This window comes from Oncorhynchus masou, chromosome 18 (assembly GCF_036934945.1).
Source record: "Oncorhynchus masou masou isolate Uvic2021 chromosome 18, UVic_Omas_1.1, whole genome shotgun sequence".
Lineage (NCBI taxonomy): Eukaryota > Metazoa > Chordata > Actinopteri > Salmoniformes > Salmonidae > Oncorhynchus > Oncorhynchus masou.
In genome coordinates, this window is record NC_088229.1 from 65,829,164 (window position 1) to 65,841,466 (window position 12,303).

A 12,303-nucleotide genomic window follows, 5' to 3' on the forward strand; every position below is an offset into this window, starting at 1 on the left:
CCTGGAATTTGCCAAATCCAGATTTGTCCGTCGGACTGCCAGAGGGTGAAGCGTGATTCATCACTCCAGAGAATGTGTTTCCACTGCTCCAGAGTCCAATGGTGGCAGGTTTTACACCCCTCCAGCCGACACTTGGCATTGCGCATGGTGTGCGGCTGCTCGGCCATGGAAACCCATTACATGAAGCTCCCGACGAACAGTTATTGTGCTGACGTTGCTTCCAGAGGCAGGTTGGAACTTGGTAGTGAGTGTTGCAATCGAGGACAGACAATTTTTATCCGTTACGTGCTTCAGCACTCAGCGATCCCGTTCTGTGAGCTTCTGTTGCCTACCACTTCGCGGCTGAGCCGTTGTTGCTCCTAGACATTTCCACTTCACAATAGTAGTACTTACAGTTGATCGGGGCAGCTCTAGCAGGGCAGAAATTTGACGAACTGACTTGTTGGAAGGGTGGCATCCTATGACGGTGCCACGTTGAAAGTCATTGAGCTCTTCCATAAGGCCATTCTACTGCCAATGTTTGTCTACGGAGATTGCATGGCTGTGTGCTCTATTTTATACACCTGTCAGTAACGGATGTGGCTGAAATAGCTGAATCCACTAATTGAATGCAGTGTCCACATACTTTTGTAGGTATAGTATATCTTTAGGAGCTGATCCATTGTGAGTATTGTGAAATAATTATTATGTTAAGGTAAGATTTGAAAATGGAAAGCTGATCTGAGAGCAGTGCTGTCTTACTTTCGACCCTTTCAGTGTCATCCCAATGACACACGTAGCGAACGTTCTCTCTGTTTTGGGAAACGCATGTTACCTCTTCGGCCGTCATTGTAACGACGCGTCGTTAAAACCCTCTTAAGCCTAACTTCCATCTCTATCGGGAAACCATAGATACCGACCGACAGACAGACAGACTTACATTGGCCTGGATGAGAACCAGGTAGCGGGTGATTTCCTCGTAGTTGAGCCTCTCCCTCAGGACCACCGAGCCGGAGAGGGTGAGAGGGATGTCAAACGTCCTGTTGGCCGCCTGCAACACAAAGAGATACAGTGCCCTGGGTTAAGAGTGGACTCTACTTAGGAAAGCTTTTCCCATGAGAAATTCATTGTCTGCCAGAGCAGGTGCAGAGATCTCGGGGGTAGAGATTGCCTCAACAGGACGTGTGTGTCCTTCTGACTCCTACTTAGTGACATGAGTAAAACCGTACTGCTCTAATGTCTTTATCAATCTTTTTAGGCTATGAAGTGTGATCAGTCGTGGCTTTAAAGAGAATGTGTCAGTAAGTATTGAGATGCAACGTACCGGGTCAGTTGGGTTGTACTGGATGATGTATTCAATCTGTCCGTTAGGGCCGTCATCAATGTCCAGGGCTCCATTATTCCCAGTGAAGCCGGAGAAGATGGTGGTGCCAACTGGGGTCAACTGTAAGACAACATTATTGCAACCTAATGACGGTGCTAACAATTCAAACTATAAAAATAATTACCCACACACTTGAATCATATGCAAGTGTCAGTTTTTCATGTGCTAAGCCTTCGGTCAACAACAACCTTCTTCAGAACACTAATGATCCTACAGTAATGATCCAACACCAATGATTCTGAAAGTGACACACAGTCACAGCTAAACCAACAAGCTGCAGGGCTCCAGAATGAGACCATTTAGTCACATTTTGCGACCCTTTGACTTGGCAGTGCTAATTGGATATGTAATTGGTCACATCCTTGTGAGTTGCAAATCCTCTCTCTTTCAAATCTCAGAGGTCTTTATTTTTTGTGCGGCTAAAATCAGGATTCGGTCAAACAGTACGCATTAGGGGCCTCCCGAGTGGCACAACGTTCTAAGGCAGTGCTTGAGGCGTCACTACAGACCTGGGTTCGATCCCAGGCTGTGTCAGAACCGGCCATGACCGGGAGTCCCATAGGGTGGTGCACAACAGGCCCAGTGTCATCCGGTTTATGGGAGGGTTTGGCCGGGGGGGGGGCTTTACTAGGCTCATTGCGCTTTAGCAACTCCTTGTAGCTGGTCGGGTGCCTGCAGGCTGACTACGGTTGTCAGTTGAACAGTGTTTCCTCCAACACATTGGTGCAGCTGGCTTCCGAGTTAAACTGGCGGGTGTTAAGAAGAGCGGTTGGGCGGGTCATGTTATGAAGGATGCATGACTCAACCTTCGCCTCTCCTGATCTGTTGGGGAGTTGCAGCGATGAGACAAGGTCTCAATTGGATATCACAAAATTGGGGAGAAAAAGAGGGTGAACTACAAAAAAAATTACAAAAAAAACAGTTAACTTGAAGTAAAGTTCTTTGATTTCTGAAAGTGCCTTCTACTGACAGTGTCTTTGAGATGTGGAGCAAGGCGCACGAGTGCTATCAGCTGTCATACCTGAGCCCCCACAGTGGACCGCTATCAGCTGTCATAACTGAGCCCCACAGTGGACCGCTATCAGTCATACCTGAGCCCCACAGTGGACCGCTATCAGCTGTCATACCTGAGCCCCACAGTGGACCGCTATCAGCTGTCATACCTGAGCCCCACAGTGGACCGCTATCAGCTGTCATACCTGAGCCCCACAGTGGACCGCTATCAGCTGTCACACCTGAGCCCCACAGTGGACCGCTATCAGCTGTCATACCTGAGCCCCACAGTGGACCGCTATCAGCTGTCATACCTGAGCCCCACAGTGGACCGCTATCAGCTGTCATACCTGAGCCCCACAGTGGACCTCTATCAGCTGTCATACCTGAGCCCCACAGTGGACCGCTATCAGCTGTCATACCTGAGCCCCACAGTGGACCGCTATCAGTCATACCTGAGCCCCACAGTGGAACTCTATCAGTCATACCTGAACCCCACAGTGGACCCCTATCAGCAGTCATACCTGAGCCCCACAGTGGACCGCTATCAGCTGTCATACCTGAGCCCCACAGTGGACCGCTATCAGCTGTCATACCTGAGCCCCACAGTGGACCGCTATCAGTCATACATGAGCCCCACAGTGGACCTCTATCAGTCATACCTGAGCCCCACAGTGGACCGCTATCAGCTGTCATACCTGAGCCGCACAGTGGGCCGCTATCAGCTGTCATACTTGAGCCCCACAGTGGACCGCTATCAGCTGTCATACCTGAGCCCCCACAGTGGGCCGCTATCAGCTGTCATACCTGAGCGCCACAGTGGGCCGCTATCAGTCATACCTGAGCCCCCACAGTGGGCCGCTATCAGCTGTCATACCTGAACCCCACAGTGGACCTCTATCAGCTGTCATACCTGAGCCCCCACAGTGGGCCGCTATCAGTCATACCTGAGCCCCCACAGTGGGCCGCTATCAGCTGTCATACCTGAGCCCCCACAGTGGACCTCTATCAGCTGTCATACCTGAGCCCCCACAGTGGACCGCTATCAGCTGTCATACCTGAACCCCACAGTGGGCCGCTATCAGCTGTCATACCTGAGCCCCACAGTGGACCGCTATCAGCTGTCATACCTGAGCCCCCACAGTGGACCGCTATCAGCTGTCATACCTGAGCCCCACAGTGGAACGCTATCAGCTGTCATACCTGAGCCCCACAGTGGACCGCTATCAGCTGTCATACCTGAGCCCCACAGTGGACTGCTATCAGCTGTCATACCTGAGCCCCACAGTGGACCGCTATCAGCTGTCATACCTGAGCCCCACAGTGGACCGCTATCAGTCATACCTGAGCCCCCACAGTGGGCCGCTATCAGCTGTCATACCTGAGCCCCACAGTGGACCGCTATCAGCTGTCATACCTGAGCCCCCACAGTGGGCCGCTATCAGCTGTCATACCTGAGCCCCACAGTGGACCGCTATCAGCTGTCATACCTGAGCCCCACAGTGGACCGCTATCAGCTGTCATACCTGAGCCCCCACAGTGGGCCGCTATCAGCTGTCATACCTGAGCCCCACAGTGGGCCGCTATCAGCTGTCATACCTGAGCCCCACAGTGGACCGCTATCAGCTGTCATACCTGAGCCCCACAGTGGACCGCTATCAGCTGTCATACCTAAGCCCCACAGTGGACTGCTATCAGCTGTCATACCTGAGCCCCACAGTGGACCGCTATCAGCTGTCATACCTGAGCCCCACAGTGGACTGCTATCAGCTGTCATACCTGAGCCCCACAGTGGACCGCTATCAGCTGTCATACCTAAGCCCCACAGTGGACCGCTATCAGCTGTCATACCTGAGCCCCACAGTGGACCTCTATCAGTCATACCTGAACCCCACAGTGGACCTCTATCAGCTGTCATACCTGAGCCCCACAGTGGACCGCTATCAGCTGTCATACCTGAGCCCCACAGTGGACCGCTATCAGCTGTCATACCTGAGCCCCACAGTGGACCTCTATCAGCTGTCATACCTGAGCCCCACAGTGGACCGCTATCAGCTGTCATACCTGAGCCACCACAGTGGACCTCTATCAGTCATACCTGAACCCCACAGTGGACCTCTATCAGCTGTCATACCTGAGCTCCACAGCGGACCGCTATCAGCTGTCATACCTGAGCCACCACAGTGGACCTCTATCAGTCATACCTGAGCCCCACAGTGGAGCTCTATCAGTCATACCTGAACCCCACAGTGGACCGCTGTCATATCAGCTGTCATATCAGTCATACCTGAGCCCCACAGTGGACCTCTATCAGCTGTGAGAAGAGGAGATAATAGTCTAGCATCTGTTGGCAGCACAGAGGAAACATGTTTATTTTAGCTCCTCTGCTACTCTTATATCTGACAAGACTTTTCAGGAACACAAAAATATGTCAGAGACGAGAGGAAGACAGGAGACAGTTCAGCGAAACACTACTGATCTCAGCTATGGTTTGACTGGTACTGAATTGAAAAACAAAATAAGTCTCAGAATAGGAGAAATCTAATAGAAAACCCACAGCAGGGGTATCAGAGGTCATTTCTAAAGAGATGCAGTAATGAAAGTAGAGGCAGGATTTCATGTTTCCCATGTGCAAATTGAAAATATCCCAAGTCGTCGACGACAGAATAGGAAAGGCCATACACCCCATCCATTCGGCAGTGTTGTCAGCCAAAAAACACCAACGTAAAGCATGCATTATTTAGGAGCTAACGACGTGCGAGTCTATATTAAAAGGGTGAATCGTGGTGTCTGTCCTCATTGGGATGCAAGGCTCTCCCCCCCCGCCACAGACGCACCTCTGGGAGCACATCAACCCTCCACGTCCCTCCATCTACACTTCAGCGCCTCCATGATAAACGTTGCGTAGCAGACTGTATGCATGAAGGTTGTCGTAATGAATTCTTTAATGTAGGACAAAGAAGTGTACAGTGCCTTTAATAACCAAGAAATGACACGGGAGATATCGAATAATGTTGAGCAGAATGTTACATGTCATAGTAGTACAGTTATTGAGATATACAAGGAGAGGCCAACAATTCTCCCCATATGAGATAAACAAGGTCTTGTAAGGAGGTTAAGGCATATCTAAAGCTGCCTGCGCACCTGAAGACTAGTACGTGCCTGATTAACACGTGTGAGGGATTCAGCTCTTTAAGATGTAGTTAATGGCACCCAAGTGACACTGTGGTCTAAGACACTGCATCTCAGTGCAAGAGGTGTTACTGCAGTACCTGGTTCGAATCCAGGCTACATCACATCCGGCCGTGATTGGGAGTCCCATAGGGCGGCGCACAATTTGCCCGGCGTCGTCTGGGTTTGGCCGGGGTAGGCAGTCATTGTAAATAAGAATTGGTTCTTAACTGACTTGCCCAGTTAAATGTAAAAAAAATGGATTTATAAACAGTGTTGAAGTCTGACAAGAGCATACAGCTGCAACACATTCAAATAATCATGTCTTCAACAGAGATTTTATTTTTCTCTCCTCGACAGCCCTCCATTATGTGGGCTTAGGTACTACTATGGACAAGGGACTGCATTCTGTATCTCTGTGTCAGCTTAACATTTCAAAAACTGCAGAGCAGAATACGGAAAGCAACCATGCCCAACCGTTTGAGAACAGCAGCTTCAGCTACTCTGCAAGGCTGCTTGCTAATGAGCTAAATCGACTAGGATGACACTCAGGGGAACCTCTTTCAATTAGGGAAAAGCTGCAAAATCCCCATGTCACTATTTTGGACCACGGTGGCACACCAGCCACTCTATGGCCTTCTATGCCCAGAAGGCCATAGAGTGGCCTACAGATGTAGGATCTTAATTTGATCACCCTATTGCAGGAGACCTTTCCGGCAATGCAGGGCATTTTAAACTTGTAATGTATTTGAAGTTTTTAAAGGTTTCTGAAGTTTGTAATTTCCACTTTGAAATCATTAATGATTTTTCCTTACAAAATAATGGATCGACCCCAACAAACATGCCCATTAATTACAATCCACATAATAATTCACATTTCCTGTTACTACAGGATTATTTTCCTGCTTTAGCAAACTGGGTCAAATTAAGATCCTACACAGTTAAATCACATAGAGACCCATGAAGGTCCCACTGGTGGGTCCCACTGTTAACACTTTACACTCGAGGGAATTGGCCTACAGTGTGTGGAAAGGGCTAAAATGCATAACCATGGTAGCAATTGAAAGGGAACACTTTGGAGACAATATGAACATGATTAGACCAGAGGTGAGTACACAACAGTTCACTTGACACAAGACTGTTGATTTTACATGCATTTTACATTTACTGTACGTTTCGCCCTATTTGTTAATAATAAAATCTGAAAATATTCTGATAAAGACCATTCCTGGAAAATGTGGGGTATGACAAGGGGTTGAGTGAGAGGACTAACTGGTGTCTCCGAAGTGTGCACAGTTCCTAAGTCATTCCTAAGGCACTTTTATGACTCAAAGCAGAGTCTTCATCTATGAGGTGTTTTTCTGAGCTCTGTTGAGCAACAGCCAAGCTGTTGAGGAACTACCCGCAAGCACACTTGTAGATGTTTCATTTGGAACACAACCCTGCAATCACAAAATTCCCCAAACAGTCCATTATATATCACAATCTGGGTCAGGTTGGCATGATTTGAAAGCTTGTTCGATTGCTAAATGACAAAATATGACCTTACGGTGCTAGGCTGCCAGAAGGAAATTCAGAGAAACAAAGAAGAAAAGAAAGAAATCATGAGTATGGTTCAGGTGCGTGTGCCCCGGCTAATTATCTTCACACTTAACAAACAAACAAGGGCTCGTTCTGTCCAAATAACTTTGTGATGCCATGTCATCTTGTAACTGCACATCAAACATAGTGATCATAAGCGTTGACACTGCATTATGATATGGAAATGTGACGTGCGGGTGTTTGACTTGATTGTAATGACATCAAAGAGGTCTTTATGATAATCCTCAACGGCTCACCTTTCAAAATACATTGAGTCCTCTTTCATTTACAGCATTTCCCTCACTTTGACAACAAAACATTTGCAAAAGTTGCTCAATTAGCGGGAGGGATGGGGCAACTTCTTGTCGCTGGCGGTGCTCATGTTCAGATGGTCTAACAGACTAAACCCATACAGAGCTGTGAAGCGGAGAGCCTGATGTTAAACGGCATTTATATATATAAAACTGGGTGGTTCGAGCACTGAATGCTGATTGGCTGACAGACGTGGTATATCAGACCGTATACCACGGGTATGACAAAACATTTATTTGTACTGCTCTAATTGCATCGGTAACCAGTCTATAATAGCAATAAGGTACCTCAGAGGTTTGTGGTGTAGGCCAATATACCACGGCTAAGAACTGTATCCAGTCACTCCGCATTACATTGTGTGTGAGAACAGCCCTTAGCCGTGGTATATTGGCCATATACCACACCCCCTCGTGCCTTATTGCTTAAGTATAGCATGTTACCGTACAGCCACTACGTTCCAATTTAGGTTTTTATCAGTGTCTAAATCTGCCATTTTCAACCGTATGTATACGTGTACGAGTGTAAAGGGTTAAACCAGATAGAGACCCGTGGAGGTCCCACTGTTAAACCAGATAGAGACCCGTGGAGGTCCCACTGTTAAACCAGACAGAGACCCGTGGAGGTCCCACTGTTAAACCAGACAGAGACCCGTGGAGGTCAATGTAGTAGGGAGTTGCAATTTCCAACAAGCCAATATTCTACATAGTTTAGCGCAGAAAACGTGGCAATTAACTACAATGACCATAATCCAATGCGCGCCCGCTTAAACTTGTCCGGTCTGGGTGGAGCACTGAGCTTTAATATGAACAGTGTGGAGCAGACGCGGAGACGGAGAGAAGAGAGAACACGGTGATCGAGAGGGTTAGAAAGCCGTTGCTTCTCGAGCCTGAAAATACATCATCGAAGTGAACAATAGTTGGTATTCAGCAGTCATACAAGTACGCCGTATTTACTTTGAAGAACTGCTAAAATAGTGATTTTGTGAGACAGCATAGGCAGCAGCTCTATGGAGATGAGATGACTTGAAATTAAATAATAAAGTAATCAAATAAAACACATAACTTTATTTTAAGTAAAGCAATGTGAGCAAATGATGGTTAATAAGTGATAAGCCGAACTGGGCAGATACAAGAATCATTGGACTTTTATTCATTGTTTTATTCAGTGTTGTTCCAGTATTCAACCCAGATAATGCATAGTGCATTTAATGTACCTCAAAAAATGTGAAACCTGAATCGAAAAACCATGATTATTTTGGAATAATCGAAACGGGAAACCGCACAGACCTCATAAAGCACTAATCAAAATTCAGGAAGTCTCCAGAATGGGATATGGGCCACCACTGTTAAACCACACAGAGAATCAGGTCAGGAAGTCTCCAGAATGGGCCATGGACCACCACTGTTAAACCACACAGAGAATCAGGAAGTCTCCAGAATGGGATATGGGCCACCACTGTTAAACCACACAGAGAATCAGGAAGTCTCCAGAATGGGATATGGTCCACCACTGTTAAACCACACAGAGAATCAGGTCAGGAAGTCTCCAGAATGGGCCATGGACCACCACTGTTAAACCACACAGAGAATCAGGAAGTCTCCAGAATGGGATATGAGCCACCACTGTTAAACCACACAGAGAATCAGGCCAGGAAGTCTCCAGAATGGGATATGGTCCACCACTGTTAAACCACACAGAGAATCAGGAAGTCTCCAGAATGGGCCATGGTCCACCACTGTTAAACTACACAGAGAATCAGGACAGGAAGTCTCCAGAATGGGATATGGTCCACCACTGTTAAACCACACAGAGAATCAGGACAGGAAGTCTCCAGAATGGGATATGGTCCACCACTGTTAAACCACACAGAGAATCAGGAAGTCTCCAGAATGGGCCATGGTCCACCACTGTTAAACTACACAGAGAATCAGGACAGGAAGTCTCCAGAATGGGATATGGTCCACCACTGTTAAACCACACAGAGAATCAGGACAGGAAGTCTCCAGAATGGGCCATGGACAACCACTGTTAAACCACACAGGGAATCAGGAAGTCTCCAGAATGGGCCATGGTCCACCACTGTTAAACCACACAGAGAATCAGGCCAGGAAGTCTCCAGAATGGGATATGGTCCACCACTGTTAAACCACACAGAGAATCAGGAAGTCTCCAGAATGGGCCATGGTCCACCACTGTTAAACCACACAGATAATCAGGACAGGAAGTCTCCAGAATGGGATATGGTCCACCACTGTTAAACCACACAGAGAATCAGGACAGGAAGTCTCCAGAATGGGCCATGGTCCACCACTGTTAAACCACACAGAGAATCAGGACAGGAAGTCTTCAGAATGGGCCATGGGCCACCACTGTTAAACCACACAGAGAATGAGGAAGTCTCCAGAATGGGCCATTGTCCACAACTGTTAAACCACACAGAGAATCAGGAAGTCTCCAGAATGGGCCATGGTCCACCACTGTTAAACCACACAGAGAATTAGGACAGGAAGTCTCCAGAATGGGCCATGGTCCACCACTGTTAAACCACACATAGAATTAGGACTGGAAGTCTCCAGAATGGGCAATGGTCCACCACTGTTAAACCACACAGAGAATCAGGAAGTCTCCAGAATGGGCCATGGTCCACCACTGTTAAACCACACAGAGAATCAGGAAGTCTCCAGAATGGGATATGGTCCACCACTGTTAAACCACACAGAGAATCAGGACAGGAAGTCTCCAGAATGGGCCATGGACCACCACTGTTAAACCACGCAGAGAATCAGGAAGTCTCCAGAATGGGATATGGTCCACCACTGTTAAACCACACAGAGAATCAGGACAGGAAGTCTCCAGAATGGACCATGGTCCACCACTGTTAAACCACACAGAGAATGAGGAAGTCTCCAGAATGGGCCATGGTCCACCACTTTTAAACCACACAGAGAATCAGGAAGTCTCCAGAATGGGCCATGGTCCACCAATGTTAAACCACACAGGGAATCAGGACAGGAAGTCTCCAGAATGGGCCATGGTCCACCACTGTTAAACCACACAGAGTATCAGGAAGTCTCCAGAATGGGATATGGTCCACCACTGTTAAACCACACAGAGAATCAGGAAGTCTCCAGAATGGGATATGGTCCACCACTGTTAAACCACACACAGAATTAGGAAGTCTCCAGAATGGGCCATGGGCCACCACTGTTAAACCACACAGAGAATCAGGAAGTCTCCAGAATGGCCATGGTCCACCACTATTAAACCACACAGAGAATCAGGACAGGAAGTCTCCAGAATGGGCCATGGTCCACCACTGTTAAACCACACAGAGAATCAGAACAGGAAGTCTCCAGAATGGGCCATGGTCCACCACTGTTAAACCACACAGAGAATCAGGACAGGAAGTCTCCAGAATGGGCCATGGTCCACCACTGTTAAACCACACAGATAATCAGGACAGGAAGTCTTCAGAATGGGCCATGGGCCACCACTGTTAAACCACACAGAGAATGAGGAAGTCTCCAGAATGGGCCATGGTCCACCACTGTTAAACCACACAGAGAATTAGGACAGGAAGTCTCCAGAATGGGCCATGGTCCACCACTGTTAAACCACACATAGAATTAGGACAGGAAGTCTCCAGAATGGGCAATGGTCCACAACTGTTAAACCACACAGAGAATCAGGACAGGAAGTCTCCAGAATGGGCCATGGTCCACCACTGTTAAACCACACAGAGAATCAGGAAGTCTCCAGAATGGGCCATGGTCCACCACTGTTAAACCACACAGAGAATCAGGAAGTCTCCAGAATGGGCCATGGTCCACCACTGTTAAACCACACAGAGAATCAGGAAGTCTCCAGAATGGGCCATGGTCCACCACTGTTAAACCACACAGAGAATCAGGAAGTCTCCAGAATGGGATATGGTCCACCACTGTTAAACCACACCGAGAATCAGGAAGTCTCCAGAATGGGCCATGGTCCACACATGATACGTATGTCATTATATTACCCAGTCATGTATTACCGTTACAGTCATTTTAATGACCAAAGACTCAGCCCCTTTTTTAACAGTCAAAAAGCTCCATCTGAATACATTTAATTAGATTTGAAGTTATTACCCGTACCTACCAGTCCACGGTCACTGAGCAACCGCTAATATTTCACATTTTTACAGCATTTTTTTCAAATCGTATGGCCCTATTCAGATTGAACGGACTGAAATATTTAATGCTAAGTAATGAAATACTGCTCACACATCGTCTTGGATTGTAATAAAAGATTTACCTAGGCTGTCCTGGGGGCCTTACCTCATTTATGGCGACATAGTAGCGAGGCTGCTGGAATCGGGGTGCGTTGTCATTGCGATCCCTCACCACAATGCGCACCTCGTGTAAAATGACGGTCCCGACCAGCTCATTGGTGCACTGGACCTGGACAACGATGGAATGGATGTAGGACGGGGGCTAAAAGGAAGGAAGAAGTTTTAGCCTCGGAAATCCCAGACCGAGGGGAACGTCTGCCTCGAGAGACTAAATAGGTATCTTTTCAGTACAAACCGAGGACAGGAGGAGACAGGGTCATTTGAGAGTTATTTTTCCTAATTCTATGGCCATGTGTCTCCTTTCAAACTGGTTCACACTGAAGTACAGGACTGATATGGATGTGTACAACATCTAGCCTCATAGTCTACCTTTTAATCTCTGTGATTATCACAAACTAGTCTAACACCGGTACATGAGCATATACCATTTAGCAGAAGCTTTTACCCACTGTCCTGTGTACAAAGTGGACCTGTGCAGTACACTATGAATGTATACATGCCCATTAGAAGAATGAACAACAAACAAAACACTGAATAGAAAGAAGCTACATTA

General features: G+C 47.5%; 1 protein-coding gene across 1 annotated transcript in view; it reads right to left on the minus strand.

The window, feature by feature from the left end:
• LOC135505145 (protocadherin-15-like) overlaps nt 1-12,303 on the minus strand; it is a 243,134-nt gene that overhangs the window by 185,938 nt on the left and 44,893 nt on the right. The window contains exons 5-7 of the mRNA XM_064924273.1: nt 11,737-11,892; nt 1,304-1,423; nt 920-1,030 (exon numbers count right to left, since the gene is read on the minus strand). Coding sequence (XP_064780345.1) covers nt 920-1,030; nt 1,304-1,423; nt 11,737-11,892 — 387 coding nt within the window. The remainder of the gene's footprint in view (nt 1-919; nt 1,031-1,303; nt 1,424-11,736; nt 11,893-12,303) is intronic.